The 21831-nt window shown below is 38.2% G+C and overlaps 1 protein-coding gene across 1 annotated transcript in view; it reads right to left on the reverse strand.

The window, feature by feature from the left end:
* Positions 1–21831, reverse strand: part of ROBO2 (roundabout guidance receptor 2) — a 415201-nt gene that overhangs the window by 5340 nt on the left and 388030 nt on the right. The window contains exons 25-27 of the mRNA XM_088539329.1: positions 14657–14839; positions 9989–10159; positions 2220–2480 (exon numbers count right to left, since the gene is read on the reverse strand). Of these exons, the coding sequence (XP_088395455.1) occupies positions 2220–2480; positions 9989–10159; positions 14657–14839 (615 nt within the window). The remainder of the gene's footprint in view (positions 1–2219; positions 2481–9988; positions 10160–14656; positions 14840–21831) is intronic.

Raw genomic sequence — 21831 nt, forward strand, 5'->3', positions numbered from 1 at the left:
GAAGTTATAAATCTAGTCTGTGCAAAATCAGGGTATACATATGTCATAAAAGGTTTTTATATCTCGTAAGATAACCAAAGGGCTTTAAAGGTTATTTTAAGACTACTGTAACTTGATCTAGCACTACTTTCTTTAGAGAGATAGCTGAAAATGTCACATCTGATGTGCTATGACTAAGGATGTGCAATGAAGCCTTTAGCAGGAATTTGGTCATCTTGTCTATACTGAAAGCAATCAGTGGTAAACAGTTCCAGCATTAGACATTTTCATTCTGTTCATCTTCAAACCAAAGGTTTTTATTTCAAAATTTCACTCACAGATTGCTGATATCTGAATGAAGACATCTAAACTGCAAAGTAGTCATTTTCTGGAAGCTGATAGTTAGTGATGACTCCTTTTAGAAATATCTGAAAATGGTCTAAACCAGAGACTAGATCTCCAGAGTTTTTTGTTGATAACAAAGGGAAAGGGAAGATGCACAATTAATGTTATTAATAACAAAATGTATTCATAGAAACAAGCATCCTACACAAAAGTAGTCTTTTAAAAAATCTACCAGAGAAAAGAATACGGAGCAAGAAAGCTGCTGTGGAAGAAGCTGGTATAAGAAACACAAACAAAATAAGAAGCTCTGGCATACCTTGAACATAATATTTATGAACAGCTTCAAACCAGTGAAGAATTGGTATCTCCTAAAGCAATCCTCATTTATGCCTATGCAGAATTGCCTTAGCCATCCCGAATTTAACAAGATCAAGATATCTGCAATCACTCCAGCCCTAAGGTCAGTGCTCAAGTAGGACAACGGAAGTGTCGAGATCAAATCTTTTTTATTTAGGGACACATAAATGCAAGTCATGGAGTATGGGAATTTTGCTACTGTATACTCTCTATAGTGTACAGTAACTGATGACTTGCACCTGTACATCTACACAGTAGAGAAAGAACAGGGGATTTCTTGCTAGCAAGGTCAGAGAAGCACCCTTAATATTATTTTTAAAGAAATGAGATACATATGGTATGTTTGTGCTATTCTATAGAAATTTGCACATCTTCTGCATTGTACTCAAAATTGCCATTACACTAAACAGCATGAATTTAACACCATAATCATTTAACAACATGAGAGCCATTCATTCTGTATATACAACTGAAAGACTAGGAGTTTTTAATGGTATCATTCATATGTTTAAAAATATGGATATTTACAAAAATTATATTTGAAATATGTGCAGCAATATTTACTTGGAGGACTTCACAAATCCTACTTCTGTGACAAGTTTGCCAGTGCCACTGCTTTTCTTAGAATGACACTGAAATTACTGTGCTGTGTTGACTAGGAGAATTAGTATTAGAATGAAATTAGGAAAACTAAATACATACTCAAAGAAGCAGCCCTGGAGACAGCTCTGCGTATTGTGTAATTTTTTTTTTGTCTTCTTTGAGTAATTGTCTTCTTGTATCACCCTATTTAATAAGCATAGGATAATGGGTGATTAGTGAGTTACAGAAAATATCCTAGTAAGGGGACCTTTGAGGTCAGGCTGAGAAAAAGAATCTGTGAAGTTGGTAGGACTACAAATTCGGATCAGCATCACCTTCTTTATATGTTTCTACAGACTTGAAATCCAAATCCAATCTTGCTCAGCAAGAGCAGGTCCTGTATGAAGAGGAAAGCCTGCACTGTCATCTTCCTATGCCTAAGAGATGAATTACTTTGTTACATCTTTGCAAAAAGAGCAAATGAAAAAATAAATACAGCTAGAAAGAATGTCAGTAGCTCAGAAGAATCGAGCTACTTGCAAACATGCAAAAACAACTACTCCCAATTTAGATGCAGGTTGAAAGATCTAGAAATATAGCCCTTTGTGCCTAATAAATATAATAGAAAATACTTAAAAATCTCTTTCTGCTTTCCTGCCTGCCATAAACAGCCTTTTATTTTCTCTGTTGCTATGCTTGACAGCATTATTAATTTCCAAAACACTGTAAAGAATTCACTGAGTTAGGTGTTAATGAGATTTCATTGTAGCAGGAGGGAAAGAACTTGGATCACAAGTTTCATTTCACTTGCGTCTTTCTGTTTTCTAGCATAAGCCTCAGCAATACTGGAACACACGGATTTAAGGCCATCTCACACTCCCGTGAGTTAGACACAACGCTAGCCAGAAGGTTTCAAGAAGCTGTCTACGTTGCCTTGCCTGGGGCAGCACACACACCTGATCCGAACGCTTGTTTGTGTTGGGCTTTCCTTATGTCTTCTGGCCGTTCTGTGGAGCTTATCCATTCCTGGGTTTGCCGCTGCCACTCTAAGGATGTTCTAGCTTGACGATCCAATGAGCTCTTTGTTTCATCTATGTTCGATGTTTGCTGCCTCTCAAGAGAGCTTCCTTTCCTCTCTGCCGAGCCTCCGCGTTGGCCAGGGCCTATTTGCTGCCTTAAACCCTGACCGGGGGGCGGGTCGGGTGGTGGTGGAAGATCTAAAAAATGTGAATAAGATTGAGATGAACTAATATTTCATTGAAACAGAAGTTTGCAAACGGCACGAGTCACTTTATTTGAAGATTTAAAAAGAGGAAATTCCATGATACTCAGAAATGTCCATTTACCTTCCACTATTTTTTTTACTGAAGTTACTGTGTTCCTAGTTCTTTCAAACTTCCATAAAATCAATAGTATCTGAGCCCAGACTTAGTTCCTAAGCATGGGATTCAGTTTCTGCGGGGCATAGCCTACTTAGCTCTTTCAGCATCAGCAAGCAATTAAGCAAGGCTAGAAAAAGTAGATCTGTTACAGTTGACAGTGTAACAACTTCCCCAGTGTAAGCACTTTAGAGTTTGTTTCTTTGGCTCCATTTTTGAGCTTCATTTTCAGCTACAGGCTTAAAATCAAACCCTACATGTACAAATTAAGCAAAATATAATGAATTCCACATTTTTTGGAGGAGAAAAAAAATTATTCACCAAAAAAACCTCTGCAAAAGGTAGGCTTGAACAGAGCCATCAAACAAGGAGTGAACCGTTAGTGCAAGTACATTTCAATATTGAGTCATAAGCTATAACCTTCACAGACAAAAACATGACTCCTCTTAAATTTAATATTCCTGCAAATATATCCAATCAAAAACCAATTTCAACCAAACACTAAAAAGCACTTGCCTGTCTTTCTGATAACACTTGTTCATTTTGAGTTTATAACTTTGACCCTTAAGATACTTATAGAACTGAAGACCAAATTTCAAATTACATTCATGGTGGAAAAAGTAATTCCTGTTCAGTAGTCAGTATCCCAAGATAATTACAGATCTGGACAATCATAATTCTAAATGTAAAATCTCCTTGTAAGCTATACAATAAACTAGTAATAGTCCAGAAAAGCTATATGACTCATATTTTAAAAAAAGCAAAACCAGAAAATAGAAGGTTTTTGTCATTCTAATGAAAACTTTCCCATAAAGCCTACCTCTTTTGTAAACAGAGCACTTGTTCAATTCTGTATTTGGGAATACTAGGGAGGTCATACAGATACACGAGGAAAACAACCATAGCCAAGTAAATCAGTGCAGGCCTGCCAAATTCACTAAAGCAATAGTAGTTCACACTAGATAAAGGCCTGTCATGCTTTTCAGGCTTTTGCATCTTATCTATCTCACATCTCACAATACTTAGTATTGCGAAAATTTGTCATGGAATGCAACTTGATCAGTAAAAGGCAGGCAGAAGTAAACCTATGCCTTAAAGGCCTGAAGAAATGCCTGATGGTCTAGTAGCCTTTTTATATACGGGTGAGGATTATTTTAAAGACTGTAATTCTCCTTTATATGTGCTTGACATTTATATTTATTACTTTTGTGGAAGTAACATTCTGAAATTTGTTGATAGGTCATCCCAGTCAACATTAATTCATAAGTTAAGTGAGAACTTGTAGGTTATTAGTGTCTACAGGGGAAGAAGTTGTGTCTGATGGTGCTATTATACCTTCGCACAGAGTGAAGTAAGCAAAGTGTTACACTCCAGATTAAGGTATCCAGGATCAGGCTTCTGGCTTGAACAACCTTATAATAACCAGCCATTGGGTTTCGGGGTATGACTTATGTTCGTGTTGATTTATTTAGGAATTTTTCAGTTACATATGTGACCTTTCATGCCAATGGCTGTACTTGACTTACTGTAGGTGGAAGCAGGAGGGCATGGGAGCTTGCGGATGTTACAATTGCTTTATAGCTTTGGCTTCCAAAATGGCATTTTTTATAATTGATTTTATTGTGATCATAACCAGTGAAAGAACAGAACCACAACACTGGCATCTGCTTATGCAATCTGAAATAGAGATTACTGAATCTGTAATTTACAGGCACTTTTGGGACATATACTGAATTTAAAAAAGATAGCCCTAACAAAATCTGACAATGCAATTTTCATAAATAGAATATTTACATACTTAATATGAAAAGATTTAAGACTAATACAATGTTGCTTTAAATATGCAGTGGATAATACCACACCCAAAAAGTGTTAAAATGGTTGCAATATTAAACTTCTTCTGAACATTTTATTGCAATTTAATAGTTGTCAATTAGGCACTGAGAAATACAGAAGGTTTACACTTGAACCATAGTGAGTGTTCTAGAGCCAGCTACAGCTCCGGGAATTACAAAGGGCTAATGTTGTTGATCAGTTGTTAAGAGCTCTTGCTCTTATCTGTCTGCAAAATGGGCATAATAATTGTCTGATGTATAGAAGTGAAACGAAAATCCATGTTTGGAAAGGTCTTTGGGTGCTTTAAACCTGTGGATGATATGAGCTATTTGAAATGAAAAATAAAATTTAGTTTCTGATGAAGCTCCAAGAGAAATTACAGGCACTACAGAATTCATGTAAACTGGCTTCAACCTGAGTACAGATTTACTGAACTGTGTTAGATATACCTGAAGAGATACGTAAGGATCTCTTGCTACTTCCAGACAACCATCACCTGACTAAACCACTTGCTTTTTCACCTTCTTTCAAACGCTTGATTGTCACAGTAACATCTAAGTAAGTTTCATGTTTCATAAAAGAAGCTGGAAGAAGCTTCATTTAGCAGTGTGGCCTTTTATTTGCTCTACAACTTAAAACTTCTAATGCCTGTCTGCCTTAGGTAAATTCCTAAATACACTCCGCTCTCTTGCCTGGGCATACATGGAGACCCTGCACATATGTAGTCATGAAGAGTTTCCTCCCCTAATGACACAGAAAAGAGACTTGCCTTTCCTTGCATCTCCATTCGCTTTCGAGACAGACGTGTTTCTATGAGGGTGCATGTGTCTAAACACATGTATATGAGTAAGCAGATGCATGATGCTTAATGGCTGGGATTTTGGCTGCTAGCCAAAGATAACAGAGATCTCAGAAGCTAAGTCTTGGTTTCCTATTATCCCATGCAGATGAGCCAATTCATTCTGTAACATGAATCACTTCAGAGAAATCGGTAATCTAGAATTTTAGGGACTTCAGTAGGGTTTTCAGCAATGATGCTCAGAGTAGTATCATTGTTTGTCGCTAGGCTTCTATCTAAATGGCATTAGATGGCATGGTAAAATACTGGAAAGCCATATTCAGCTAGTAACTTATTAGGTTAGTGGGATGCCATCCAAACTACCACTTGCTCATGGCAGGATTGTTAAATCTGCAAGCCAGTTCATAATTGTATTGGAGAGGTAGTGATGGTCTTACTGATTTACTAACGAACGGAGGGATTGTGACTGAGAAGCTGTGGGACATCAAAGTACATGATCAGAGGCCTGGGGTTATGCCTATCCTCTTTGAGAAGGCAGAGTATTGGCCAAATCACTCAGGTACCAGTCAAGCCTGGGTGTAGCCTCCCAATATTAGCCAGAAAAAGCATGAACTTAGGGCACCAAGAAGTAATATGGGCACTCTTTTCTGCCTGTGCTAGCCATTCGTTTTCCCAAGGAGGATAATTACTGTTACATTGAATAAGACCCTGAACCATTTTCTAGCATTTTCTTTACAGTGATCTACTTCAGCAAAAATTGATCGGCAATACATGATAGAAAGTCCAGTGGCAAGGCTAAAAGAAAACTTAACTAATTCCCCTAATTCTTCTTTTAACCCCTACCATACTTTCCCTCTGACTCCTCTTTGTTTTTTCTAACCTCACGCTAATCTGAAGAACATTTAATTTCTGTAAAGCAGTGACCATACTACTGTGGATATCGTGTATTCCAGTGTTTTACAATTTGGGAATATATTAATTTCAAGAAAACAAATTATTCCTTGAGCACTAGAACTAAAACTCACACATTTGTTTGTTAAGGTTGACTGCAAGCTCTGAATGAATGTTCTCCAACATTTGAGGGATTCATATGGTATCTTTCCCCTGTGGATTATCTGCTGTCCCCACAGCCTTTTCATCAGAAGATTTACAATGCTTCTTTCCCTAGTCTACTACTTTCTAAGAAAGCTTTTAGGAACCAAATTACCTTTGAGATTGTTGTGCCCTGTCAAAATTTGTTAAAAAATTATGGGATGAGTTGATACAGGGCAGAGACAGCCAAATAAATAAAATTCAAAAAAGCCAAATATAAAAGTTTCATTTCCTTAAAAAGTCAAGTTAAGCATGTAGCTAAGAACTAAATTTAACATCCTAAGTAATTACTTTAGTGTACTACTGTTCCCAAATGAATCCTCAGATGACATGGTGTCATACAACTACTGGTGAACTCAAGCTGTAAGTTCAAATGACAAACTCTTAACATAAACATGGCTTAAGAAAAGAAAAATGGATATGTCAGTGCCATTGTCTGATTACTAGCTTATCTGACAGCAAAGGTGACTTTGATCACAGCATTACATGAGAGAAGAGAATGTAGAATTTTAAAAAGAAGGCTATCTTTTTAGGACAGGGAACTTAAAAATCAGTACCTACAGGAATAAAAATATGAAAGTTCAATCTGGAGATAATTTCTAGAGGTCTCTGAACTGCAATCAAAATATACGCAGCAGTAGACTTTTTTTTTAGGGGCGGGGGAAGCGGGAGGACTTCTTTGTGTGGATCTCTGTCCAAAGTAAGCACGTCATTTTATTTTTATATGTTTACATAGGCTGTTATCTCTGTGCTATGCACTATAGTCATTACAGTTCTTTGGATTTTTTGCACTACCCCAGTTGGTCATATTTAATAAGGAGGAAGCACTCAGGAAGTGTATCAAAAAGGGCAGAGAAAGGATGTGGCTGGAGTTCACATAGTCAATGAAAATTTAAAGCAGCAGATGTCAAGCATGTGATGAACTTAAACACAAAACGCTAAGGCTCGCTGAATACCATCACCTTAGGAATTTGAAGAAAACTGACAAACTGGGTATGTTCTTACAAACAAATCCAAAAGGAGGCAATTGTACAGGTCTGGACCGGTGAGATATCAAAAACAGAAGAAAATTTACAGTGACAACCCCCACTTAACTCATTAGCTCCTAGGGCTGAATGGATTGGTTTGGATTAAGGCTCAGAAGAACTGCATCTATCCCAGGTTCTCCTACTTGGTATCTTAAGGAGAGTGGTATTATTTCTCATGGTAAAATGTTTGGAAAGTTACTGTTGAAAAAAGGTCAGTATTATTATTTAACTTTATGTATTCCTATCATAAATAGGAGAGTTACTAAACTCAGTTTGCTTACCTACATACAGGTGGCAGCAGCAATCTCTAGCTTCTTTAACTGACAAATGCTGCTTTGCAAATTTAGCTTTGATTCAGACCAGCCTTTATACTTTAATGAATCATGAGTAATACTTGAAATGGGAAAACTGTAAAGTTTGTGTTTGTTTGTTTCTGTGGCAAGAGAGGATGGGAAAAGATCCTCTATTACTTCAGGATGTTATAAATTTTTGGAACATAGAGCAAGTATTTTCAGCTGAGTTTGTAGCAGACAAACACTAAGTTAATGGTCTCTAAAGGCAGAGTACTGTTACCAGAGGCTGATTGAAATAATATATGATTGGTGCTCTGACACAAATATATCAAAGAAACTCCTTTAAGTTTAGTTTATTTTGAAGAGAAAATTAAAGACCATAAAAGATTTCTTTTTATAGACAAACCTTAAAAGCTGTTCTCTCTCACATATTTAAATGAAACTCTCAAAATTTATGGAAGAAACACTCCCTGGGGAGCCACAGTTCTATCTGTCTTATGATCTGAACCAGCTTCCCATTATTTTTACGGTACCAGCAGTATTATTAAGTGTTTCTATAGCATTAGTGCTCAAAAGCAGGAGGATTAAGGCCACACTATACTGGATGCACTAGACACACATGTAGACACGAGTTCTAGCCCATAAGGTTTATGGTCCAAGGTGACAGACTATGGAACTAATGTTACATCACTGACATATATCCATCACTAAAAGCAATAGACACAATTTTCACTTACTATTCCCCTCAGCTACCTCTATTTATCTGATCTGTGTGCAACAGTTGTTGAAGAAGGGAGGCCTTTGGAATACTTTCAGAAGTATATTAGCATTTAAACCAATACAGGCTATATGACTGGGCTCTAAGCTGTTTGGAGCTAATTCCCAAAACAACATCATAGTGAAGGTGAGCTGCAGAGCATGAGATATAAAGACGACCTTTTTGGTGAAGAGTTTTTACTTCTGGAAGCTATTTTCTGCCTTCATGGCCTGACAAACTGTGAATGTCAGAATATGCTGCAAAACTGTATCTGTACTTCTGAAGGACATGACTGAGAGGAGAGCTTTAGTATTTTGGTGGTTATGGTCCAGCTTGTATGCTGCTTACATATTTCATACATGCACCTAGAGTATGAATATCATATTATAACCAAACCAAATGAATAATCTCTTCAACTTAATTTCTAACACATTACCTGACCAGAAAATGTAATAAAGGAATTCTCAAGTAATTTTTACTAGAGTTCAGAAGATTGTTATACTAAAGTCTAAAGTCAAATAATTTTTTTATGTCTTTTCCATATCCTGGAAGATTTCTTGAGGTTTACTTATGGCTATAAGATAAACACTGGTATATTGTAACAGATAGAAAGATCTAGCTCTTGGGACTTCCCTGTCTTGAACACTGATAGAGAGTGGCATGAGAAAAGAGCTCGCATGCCATCTGCACTGCATTAACGTTATCCTTGGTGGTTTCATTGATGCTGTCTTTCTGTTGGACTGCCTGTCCCCTCTAATCATTTCAGTACCTAGAGTGGCCAGGTAGGAAATCAGAAGAAAAGAGGGAGAGGTGGCAAGCCAGTTGTCTTCCTATTCTGTCCTCCTCAAAGAGTAACATGCAGCAACTGCATCTCTGGCCAAACTCAAGAGTGGGTGGACAAAGATAATGGAAGACAGAGTTGATCCTCATGATGAGAATAGCAGAAAAAATACACTTGAAATTTCCAGATGGGAAGCGGTGGCCAGAGCAGAGAGGAATGTCAAAGACAGAAGCAAAGTCACCAAGGTCAGTGGCTTTCAGGAATGAAGCGGCACCAAAAAGACGGGAAGCAGAATCATGAGAAAAGCATGACATGTGCTACTGTGATACGGGGTAGTTGTCTAAAAGGGCATAAACACTGTGGGACTTGCTCTGCATTTCTCTTTAGGACTTCCTTGAATACTCTGACTGTCATGTGGTGGCTACTTACATTTAATGTAACATTGCTCAAAGGTTGTTTTGTAATGTGAACCAAGGAGAAGCTGCTAGTTTTCGGTAAGATTTGTATTGAGGAAACCCAAGAGACACTAGCATGTCCAGATCTGAGACAGAGGTAGGTTTCTTGGAGAACCACTTAAGCAAGCTTCACGCTTGCAAGTATTACGGTATCGCTCATATGACAACTTAGGGATCCTGCTTCCCCAAGCCAACAATTCACGGTAATGTGCACTTCTTAGAAGAATATTTTCCATCCTTTCAGGCTGCACACCTGCTCACCGTGACTCATCACCAGGGAGGGGACTTCACACTGCACAACTTACCGTCTGTTATTCCCTCCCTACGATGAGGCAAGGGGGGTTGGTCCAACCGGCCTCCCTTGTGTTTTTTAGTAGGCCTTGGCCTCTGGCTCTGATTGACAGCGGCGCTGGTGTTGCTGTCAGTAGAAAACGGGCTGCTTGGCCGAGGTCTCTGAGAGGAAGGGTATGCTTTGCCTAAAAGAAAGAGAAACCAAACGGGAAAAAAATGTTATCGCCTTGAAATGTTACTGCCTATTTTATTAATGTCTGTTCTGAAACATTAAAGCTGTTCTAATTCTCAGAGGCAAGCAAGTGTCCCCTGGAGGTACCCAGCAATGACAACTGCTTTCAGACACACTACAATAAGCAAAGGGAGAAACTTGGCATTCTTTTGTCTTTAACTTTTGTAATTAAAAGCATTCCATCTGTTGTGATAAAACTACTGCATGTTGTATAGCTCCTACCTGCTCTGTGTTCTGAACAGATGTGTCATAACAACTCCCGAGCCTTGCACAGTGAAGGAAAATAGTTCTGCAATCATATCAAATTTATTTCCTCACGGTTTCCACCTTCACCATTTGCTAAGCCAGATTCTCATTTTAGGGGCTCCCATAGCACTGCATATCTGGAGTAACTCCAGTGAGATAAATGTAAGAGATTTTGCAAGCTACATAGCTCTGTGGGTTTGCATACCTAACGGCTCCTTTCTCTACAGGAAATAAAAATGGAAGTATATTTGTTCAGTAAAATTTTCCAAATCACTTTGGGCACTTTCATATGTTAAAAAATATTGTACTCCAAGCAAAAACATTCTTGAGAAATTTGTTATATATTGGTTGATCAAGTGATGTGACTTGTCCTTAAAAAAATCTTTGATCCTACTCTCTAGAGCAGATGATTATAGGCATCACAGCAGAGAATGTATGAGCACAGTTTGGTTACTTAATTCACTTCTTTTTATTCTGATACTCTTTTCAGCTAAATAACTTAACTACGCTTGTTTGTTGCTTAATGATATTTGATGAAAACTCAATATCATTGTCTTTTACTTTCTTTTTTTCATCTGCACGTCATCTTTAACAAGCACCTTAGTTATGTCAGCACTCTGTTTAGATTAGATACATAAAACTTCTACTTGTTTTAAAATTATCTACAGTGGAAAGATTATAAGCCAATCAGAGCTGCTGTTTTTTTCAGTACAGATATAGGTCCAAATGGTACAAAAGTTGACGGAAAGGGACAAAATTGTTTTTGAATTTTCTGGTCACCTGATTCCAAGCTTGTCAGAGGCTGCTTTGTCTTCTGGTTAACTTAGAGCATGGAGCACACTGTTGTGACCGGGGTTTTGTAGTAAAACTTTCCAGGGGTTTTATTAGAGTCAAAGTTTTGGGTGTGGAGTGCTGCACTGCTCTTAATGCATGATAATAGATGCACTTACTTCCAGCGTGCCATCATATACAATCTGATCTGGATAAGCCTAATCAGGGGTTAATATGCTATCTACTACACTCTTTGAAATGTCCTCAAAGCAAAAAGAGGACAAGCGAAAAAATGTGGCCATAGGCTCTCGAAAATGCTGTCAATGCATTAATGCATACGTGTTAGAAACCTCTCAGTGTTTCGGTTTGGAATTTTTCTGGCTCACGCTTGCTCTGTTGTCTTCTTCTGTCTGCTGTGCACCACAAAGAGGACACTGCTCCTCGGTTAGCTTGTCTCCCAGCTGCATGTCATTGCCAGCTATTAGAAGTTAACACATTTGAATCACTTATGTGGACATTTCCTAATTCTTCTTCATCAAATTAAACCAGAATAAGCTTGAACAGTTTGAGTAGTATGCTGCTGCTAACTGGTTCATTTGGGCAGAAATGGGTTACAGAACACCCACCCAAGCAGCTAAGTCCGGAGATGGGAGAAAGCAGGAAAGCTGGGAACATCAACCTCTATAGCTGGCACAGCTGCAGCCGGACAGACAACTGATCAAGCCCTTGTTTCATGGGTAAGGATTAAACAGCAGATGAACACAGACAAAATAGTATGGATTTTATTTAAAAAGACCACTAATGCAAGGAAATTCAGAGAAGAGCCTGAAATTCCATCCTAGCTCACACCATGTTGCACAGATGTTCTGTAAAAATAAACTCTCAACATTCAAGTGCAACTGGCGAGTGCAGGATGAATATTCTTCACAGTCTCTTCACTGATTTTCACTTCAGAATGCTGATCTGAAAAAAAAAATCCCTTACCCCTTCCTGAAAATGAGGGCTGGTAATAAATAGCACTGACTCACTGATTTGAGTTAGACATGGGGCAAACAGATGATGTGCAGGCTTCCAAAATACATCTTTGAGTGCACCTCAGATCTGCTTGCAGCATCTATTTTACTCTCATCTGCAGCCCTTCCAGTAAAAACTGCTGAGCAGTGTCAGACTCTCTATAGCAGATTTAGTGCATATAAGTGGAGACAAGGATGAATCCACCAATTCACGGCTTAATTTCCCAAGGGTGTCAGAAAGGAACCTGGCTGAACTGCATGGTAAATCACACGATGGTCTCTGGAAGCTGGAATCCAGGTGTCTTGCAGGAGAGACACCCTGCACCTGAATTTACCACATCTATGATGCTTGGCAGTTGAGCACACTCACGCAAGGTGACCAAACTGGACTTCTCCTTTGCTACAGGGAGAATATTTCACACTTCTTCTGGACAGGTGGGAATAACTGTCCAGGGAGCAAGGGAGAAGAGCCAAGCCTTTCAGATTGCCTCCAGAAAAAACGAGCTATATAAAAGAAAAAAAAAGAGCACTGCCACTGCTTCTCTGCCACGAAGCACCATTTAGCACCATCTGGGATTCAGTGTGGTGCAGCAGGTACCATAACAGGCAGGTCTGATGGATCATGCTGCCCCAGGAGGCACCGCGCCAGGAGCAAACTGCAGCGAGCGCTGGGGAGTTGCTTCCCTCTGCTGCTGTTTTTGTTCAGAAAAGAGGGGAGGGTTGTTTGTTTATGTGGGGTTTTTGTTTTGCTGCAGTTGTGCCTGCTGGATCATTAAAAAGTAATAATGAGAATGTCTCTACAGCAACAGTGGAATAATTTGATGTAACCTACGCTCTACTAGAATATCCAAGGAATTACACTTAAGTACTCAATTTAAGTGCGTTGCGTCCCAATGAAGCTAAAAAAATATATACCTGACAATAGAGCTCCCACCCCATCTTTGGATATCCCATTTACATAGCTATAATGAGAAATTTATATTTATTTTAAAGTGTTTAGGTGCCCATTTTTTTGTTATACATTTGTTTTTGGTGGAAAATATATTTCTTAAAGGGCTTGATATAAACGACATTGGACTAAAATGAGTCTTCATATTAGCCTTTATTCAGGCCAAGAAGAACACAAAAATAAAAGGGGTGGAAAGGAATTATTCCTTTCATTCAAGGCTATTTAGGAGACTCTTCAAGGAAACTAATATCTTTAAAATTACAGTTTGCCTAAACTGGGCCTATAGCAGATGAGTGAAGAACTAAAGCAGACAGTGAAATAACTCTCTAACTGCAAAGCCCCAGTAATTTCAGAGAAGCTGGAATTTCACCCTATAGTTTGTTGGCAGCTCAGGATTTTGCCATGAATTAAAAATGCAGTTTTTGTTATAAAGTCATTGCATGCAGAAAGCCTGCAATATTAAGCCTAACATTTGCACACATTTTTCATAAATGCACCTACTTTACTGAAGGATAAGCTTGATACAAGGCTAATAAAAAAATTTAAATGATAAGAACACTATGGGAACTATGGGTAGAAATAGGAAGAGATATCGTAACAAAAAAATACAACCCAAATTCATACTTTGCTATTCGGTTTTATGGAATTAATAAATTATTTCACAATTTTGCTAAGACTAAGCAAGTTCAAATACGTTCTCTGTTCAGAATATTGAAAATAAATGTTACTTATCATATTTTGTTCTAGAAATAAAACATAAGTTTTTAAATTATGAACTAAATTATATTTACTGTTAATTCATTCTAAAAGACAGAATAATTCGTTATCAGAAGCAATAATCATTCTACCTTTGTTGCATTTAACTTGCAATCCTAGCTGACACAGTTAAAATTAAATTTAATAAAAATACAGTAACTTATCAAATTATTTTTAAAGTCAGCTGATCAATAAGACTTTTAAACAGTTTGTATTGTTAATAATAAAAGTATACAATTTCACCCCATGCTTAGAAAAAAATACTCAGAAAAATACATTTTTTTGCAAGAGGAGATGCAACAGAAGAGCAGGGATGGAGATAATAGCGTAAACATGATTTTCCTGACTGCAAATGTTATTGATTGTAGGAAGACTTTGCAAAAATTAAATCATCAAAAAGTGCGTGGTAGAATTAGTGATCTCTTCAGTGAAATATTATTTGGAGGATATGTCAGTAAATCTATAGTAGAGTCAGCAGAAAGGGAAAGAGCAGACTGTAGGTGCTGATTAATAGCTTGTGCAATGCACTACTTCAAATCATTAAAAAATGAAATAGAGTAGAAGGTTTTGTTTAGAATATGCACTTAAAAATATCTCCATCCACCTTATTCCATGCATGTTAGACAAACGTGAAGTGAGACTCAGGTTCACTGAAAAGAGGAGAATAGGCAGAGACACCCTTCATGCAGAAAGCAGCAATTTTGAGTCTACAAACCTGTTCTTGTCAGGCTGGTTCCATCCAGCCTAAAACCAGCTTTATCTGCTGCTGCAACCAGTGCTTGTGCAAAACTGCCGCTGGTAAAGATCGAGTCATCTGAGGAGCTACCTACACTAGATCTATGACTAGAAAAGTTACGGTCCTCATCAGACGCAGAACCCCATCCATTTACCATTGAACCTAAAAACAAATGTAGGGCTCTAGTGAGTTGTTTATATTTCATATCTTTCGATTATCTAAAGCTTACAGGCCCACTTAATATGTCCTGTGTCAACAGGAAACCCAAAGTTTATCTGACCAAACTTAATACAAAAGAACAGTATTTTTCAAAACTAGCTGTTACCTCATTCATAGCTTACTCCATGTTGTTTTGACCCTGTAAACAAAATGATACAAATCTTCCACAGATGTGAAGGATCCATAATAAATCCTATTGAAAGTCAATAAATTTCCTTAGCAACAAAAGCAATGTGATTTTTCTACTTAGTATAAACCAGCATCTAGTTTGATATTTGCAACATAAAACCTTAATTTAGGGCAGCACAAAGGTAAATCTCAGACAGTCAGACATGGGCACCAAGAGCTATCTTGAACAAGGCTGGGCTTGCACAATTCTCTCAGCAGAAACTTTAAACAGATGAACAATCTTAATGTCCAAAACAAAACTGACCTAAAGCAGTTCATTCTAGAGGATTAAAGTTTCTTTCTTAAAAGGTTAGAAGCAGACTTTCAAGAGCAGAGTAAATATACACTCAAATTAAATACTGAATCACTCAGTGAACCAATACTGGCCTCATGATGATACCTTGTGGCCACGTATTTATTACCACCACTGCAGGACAGGAGAATGACAAGTAACATCAGGAAAATGGAATGAGAAAAGCAGGTAATACATGAAAGCAACACAGAAGGCTTGACATAATTAAAGTGTAAAAAGTAGAATATTGAAGGAAGGATTCACCTTTGCTCTTCATTTATATTCTCCTTGTTAATTTTTTAACACGTGGAACATCGATCAACTAACCTATGTACAAAACAACATATAGTTTCCAAAGCTATCACTGAGTTTAGTTTTTTCAAAGCGATGAAATTCTGTTGCTCTTATTTGCTTCAAGTGGAGTGGAGAGTGTTCTGCGCTTCTGAAAATGATGCATAAATGTCCCCGGGTATGGAGCCGAATGGAGGCAAAGAAACACATGCTAGTCCCAAACACCCAACTTTGCTCCACGAACAGCACAGCCATGGCAATTAGTTACCAGGATAATTAGTTACTAAGCCCTGCTGAAGCACAGACTGCTTTTGGGACCTAGGTTCTACCACTGCACGGCACTGTATGATACTCTCTAGGCAAAGCATACTGTTCTGAGATAGCTCAGGCATCTCCCTTTCTTGAAGGACCCACAGGCTCCTTGTTAAAAATATTGGCATGCATATGTTGGAAAAGCAAGCAAACAAACAAAGAGTAAGGAAATGAGAACCTGCAGAGAACTGACTTTCCAAGGCAGGAAAAGACACATGTGGAGGGAGACAGACATCGTGGGCCCGACTTTAGCATTCAGCTAGCACAGGTGAATTTACATGTAAGCTTGGAAGATGTCTAGCACTTAAAGGCTTTTCCTTTCAAGTTCTTTTTATTACATGCCCAAGAAAGGATTACTTTGTTACAAATTGTGATCTGCTTATCAGTACCAAATTGAGAGGATAAGTGGTGGTGTAAAAGTTTTAAAATATCCTGCCAAATAAGTCAAAAGTTACAACAAATGAAAGCATGAATTTAGTTAGCAGCACCCTGCAAGAACAATGCATTATTTTGTGATGCTGCAGATACCCAATCTTTTAATGTCAGCAAAGTGGCAGGCTATAATAACACATGTCCATGCACTCCTAAGATACAAGAAAAGAAACTGAAGAGGTCTGTAGAGGTCTGACAGGCAGAAAGTGTGGTAAGTGCAACAGAGAGTGACAGAGTTTGGTTCTGCTTGCCAAGAGCACACATAAAATTGTTATTTTCCAAAGAGACTTGACCCGATGCAGACAGATGCAAGGAATGCTGAAACTGAGTATCCTCTGAAAAGATAGTTTCTGAACTACCAAAGTGTGATTCGATTGATATCATACAAAAAGAAGAAAAGGCTTGACAAAAGTTATTGATGATGCATGAAAACAGATACCAGAGATAGAACACTTCAAGAAGATATAAGAAAATGAAATACAATAACAAAGGACTTTTTCAAACAATTGCTTATCAACACATACATTCTGCAAAATATTTAAGCACAAGCTAAAACGTAAAAATGCTAGAGCTATAGGTATCAAACCTATATGTGTATCTCTATATACACATATATAAATGCATATTGAACAAAATATGTATGTTTTTCCAGATCACGGGGACAAGAATACGGATGTATTCTAATACTAAGTCTCAGTTTCCACTTGTTCACATTTGCTCCACTTGCTAGTTAGTTACTCAACCCATTTGGATGGGGTACTTTCAGAGAATATCTAGGGAACAGTTGCTGTTTTTCATCTGCTCTTAAAAGGACTGTCATCCCATCTCAAAATATAATGCACATTTTCATATACCAGAGATCTGCGGAAGTGGATAATGTCCTCTCCAGCATGCATGGGTATACCTGTCATTCTGGACATGCACAGGCATGCTGGGTTTTCTCAACAAGACCTAAACATAAATCATTAACAGAGTGCTGTTATCTGGCTGCAAATTAATTTTTCAGGTATGTACTAGTTAATTTTCTCAGAAAGGCCCGTTCCCTAAGCTTGTCTCTATTCTCATACTCCGCACGGGCATCACTTCCACCACCTTGACCTCGCACTCGCCAGCCGTGGGCAGTGTGGAAACGGCTCCATTCCCGTACGGTCGCGAGCTCTCCTTGCTCACAGAGCCAAAGCAGATGACAACCAGCACAAATAATGATGTCATTCCTGGGTACTGGGCCACCTGCAACCTGGAAGCTGAAGCAAAATGTTGTAACTGCCTAAGCTGGCAAGCTACCCTCAGTCTGTAGCGACCACCCCTGCACGTGCGGCTTCGATGTGATTTCTAGGGCTTCCTGAGCTATGTGGTTTCTCTGCGTAAACACCTTTCTCCCCACTAAAGCTTGCATAAGTCAAAGCATGTCTTTGGTTGCCCTCCAGAGGTGAGGACATTCCCTGGACTCCAGAGTGCTGGAGTCCAGCCTGGGCACCGCAGGCCGCGGCGCAGCTGCGTTAATGCAGCACACATGGTGACTGCCTGTTCAACAGCACCCACTGGCCTCTTGTTTTCCAAATCAGATGCACATTTGTCTCTCTCTGAATAAAGGCAGAATAAGAGATGCTGACATCCTTTTCAGATCAACTCCGCATTTTTCAAATGGAATGAAACAGGCTTTTAGCGTCTCCTTTACATGCAGCTCACTGTGTTTTCCAAGAGCACATTTGAGTTTACGCTTTCTGGCAACTGTAAATTTTACTCTTGCTGACAGCAGCAGTAAATGCTTTATGCAGCACAAAATCAACTCTGTGAAAAGTTGAACTCTGTTTTCTTGCCCCATAAAATATTTCTTGGTGCTAATGCAAACAGAAAGCTTTTTTGCTCTTAGGAAAAGGTGAGGGGAATAGAGGTGTTAGTTTCTTGTAGATGGCATGCTACCACTTTTAGTGGCATTTCACAAGCAATAAAGATGCCATTTTTCTACGTAAAGCATACACTTGCTCTACTGTTAAAAAAAAAATGTAATGCACTTGTGTAATAAAACCTGCTCTTGACAAACCTAACACTTCTGAAAATCCCATTAGATCCTTTTCTGTACGCAACTCAATGTGCATGCTTAAATTTAACTACTGATGCCAGGGGGACCTGTGTGTATATATATATGGGCTTTCCATCATGAGACCATTACATACATGTTAATACTAAATCCCTACTCATTTTTTTGGTGAATAGGAGCTAGAACATCAAGATTAGTGAAGCATGGACAAAGTTCTTTGGAACTGAGGATACTTCAGCTGAAATTAGTTCCACAATTCTTCTAGTCTTTGTACAAGGGAAAAACTTTATCCTCTTTTGGGTGTATCTGACTATTGACATGATTATAAAGAAGTAATGAACACAAGCTTCAGTGGAAGTCATGAAAGAAAAAGGGGCAATAGCTCTTGTATCATTAAAATACAAATGAATAATGGAAGGTGTTGTATGAAGACTGCAAACATGACAACACTTCATAAATTATACCTAGACATTCACTTTATACTACCACCTTGCCACAAACATTTATATGCGTGTATCTGAAATAAACATTTAAAAATTGCAATTTGGGGGCAGGAAATCCTCCATAAAATAAAGCAAAACATATATATGTATTTGGCACTTCATAGGTCCAACCATAATTAATGTCCTCATAAACATTTAATGAAAAATGAATTTATGCCACTTAGCCAAATTTATTTGTGTTTGCATTTTCAATCTTTCTAGATTTTTTGGTTTCCATATTGCTGAAAGGAACAAAATTTTCTGAAATTTATTCAAGCTGTTAGAGAAGAAATGCACACAGAACATTAAGTAGTTGCTCAAATGTTGCTGAGCAGTAAAATACTATGATAAAGTGGCATCTTGCTGTGTCTCTATTACATCTTCAGCACTAAAATTAATTTATGATCAGTCATCAATTCATTTACATGTCATTTTATGCTAAATCCATCCTTGCTGATGAATGCATATCCCTAGATCCATTAAGCTAGAGTAAAGTCTGTGCTTTATAACATGACCCTGCTAATTGTTACATTACCATTTTTATGAGATACAAAAACTAGCAGCTTCCTATTTTCAGAGCACATATTTAATCGATGAAACACATTCTTCCTATTGAATGCAATCTGTCTAACTGCTTATAAAATAGAACTTTTGCAATAGGTATCCCCAAGCAAATCAATACAAATAGTGAACTCTGCCTTGGTAGAATATGGCTCACAAAAATGACTCTGTGTAATATTCAAAAATTATTCTCCTTGGTCCCAGTCACAATGAATGAACAACTTTTACTATATAGGCAGTGGTCGGAGTGACTTTTTTTAAGCCAAGTCCCAAAGATGGCGGACCAGGACATTTTCTTCCCACATATCCTATGGAAATCTTTACAATATCAGCTCTATATAATTTTAAAAAATCAGGTTTGGTTTCTCTATGCAGGAGTATCATTTATAAGAATAACTCTAAGGTTCTGTTGGTTTATTGGGCAGAAGAAGGGCTTGTTGTTAGAATTTCCATGCAAGTGAATGGGTGCATCTCTTCCCTCAGTAATAATGCACCAGGATTGAAGACACAGGAGCTCCCACTACCGATTCTACTGGTGGAGCTGCAAAACTGTGAAACGGGAGGATGGCAGGACAAGGACAGGGCAAAGAAAGCCCCCAAACAATAATAATTTGGCCTCACAAAACCAAGGGGTCTTTCCAGTGACAAGAAAATCCTTTCCTTATATAGTCATCTTATGCAATTAATTAAGTTTATTAATGTAGAATAATATAACAGACTCTCCGTAACCATTTAAGCCATCATTCTGCACAGCAATTCATTGTAAATGCAAACATTAAACATAAGTAAAAGAAAAGCCATACTTCAGTGTGTCTGTGAAAGCAAAAAGAAACCCAAATGATTGTTAACTAGAAGTCAGGAAGTGGTAGAGATGCTTTCCTCTTTTTTTTTTTTTTCTGATCAGAATCAAGAACTTTTAGTATCCTAATGAGCCATGCTGGAAACAAATTAAAACTTCAGCTTTCATCTCATATTCCATTTCCCAAATGTTACAATTTACATCTCCCTCCTTGATTTTCCTCTGCAATATCTGGAGAAACGTTATGATATAGTTACTGTGAGCACCTCCTTTCTTTTCACTTGATTATACATGTCAACGTTATGTTTCTGCCACCTGCAAAAAGAAAAGCTTAAAAAGCACAGATTAAATCCCTGTCTGAATCCTCAGTTAGGCATAACTAAAACCCAAGGGCCTGCAAGACAACCTGCCTTTTAAACAGTTTAAAGGAGCAACACTTGGGTTTCAGAGGAACTTAGCGGTCTGAGTTCAGCTCACGCAGAGCCAGTGTTTCCCCAAAGAGAACCCTGTATTTGGCATGGGATGAAAACCCCAGTCGCAGCTCAGCCATGAAGAACAAAGTGCCACCTCACTCCTGCAGCGGGTGCCCTGGAGCCACTGCTGAGGTGCGCTGGCCAGCGAGGAAACTCCTCCTGCTCACACCACAGCTGCTCTGCTCCGAGGAAGCCCGCATCTAGGAATGGCCATGTAATTTTCGCTCAAATACTGAACTCACAGAACACACTTGAGAATGAGAGAGAACACTGCTTCTTCCAGGCCAGCTGTTTTGTTTTGCCTCACTTTTCTTATATAATGTTTAAAGAAGTGAAAATGTAACGAATTTCTAGGAAAATGGTGATTCAAGACATCCAAAGCCCAATAAAAGGAAGTAGCTTAAATTTTTGCAGTGGCAAGAACCAGTGAGTTAGTTAGATGTGGAAAATAATGGTGTCCTAAAGGAAAACAAATTAAAGAATGAGAAACAGTTTAGAAACAATAGATGCAATATATTATATACCCTCCTGAACATTAAAAATGCAACCTGGAAGTTTAACAAAAAATGCACACAAAATATTAAAATTTTCTTTTGAAACTTTTCCCATACATATAACAAGCAATTTCCTCCCAACCTCTTGTAAAAAAAAAAAAAAAAAGAAAAAGAAAAAAAACCTAACTCAAAAAATTGAAGCTTTGCCTATATAGTGATGGAAGAAAATACAAGTGGTTTTGTTATTTGGAGACTTTGGGATTTTATAGGTCATTTAGACTAGCACATAGGATGTATTTTTGCAAGGCTACAGTTTCTTAATCACTGTAAGCCAGTCGAGGTGTAGGCTATAAGCCACAGGGGCAGCCTGTCCCTTTCCTTTCCATACAGCTGCATGTTCCCCTCCTGCAGTGCCAGTCAACACGTGGCCATGCAGTGAAGCAGACCAAGAAACCGATCCAGCCAGGAACGAAACAAGCAACAGCCAAAGGAAAACAGCTGGATAAGACAACACCAAGATGGTGGTGGGTATGAGTGGGAACGATCACCTTAAGCACAAACCCAGTCTACACTGCCAGGTTCTGCCCAGC

This window comes from Tinamus guttatus, unplaced genomic scaffold (assembly GCF_059628265.1).
Source record: "Tinamus guttatus ecotype Peru unplaced genomic scaffold, ASM5962826v1 Tinamus_guttatus_pri_ptg001602l, whole genome shotgun sequence".
Lineage (NCBI taxonomy): Eukaryota > Metazoa > Chordata > Aves > Tinamiformes > Tinamidae > Tinamus > Tinamus guttatus.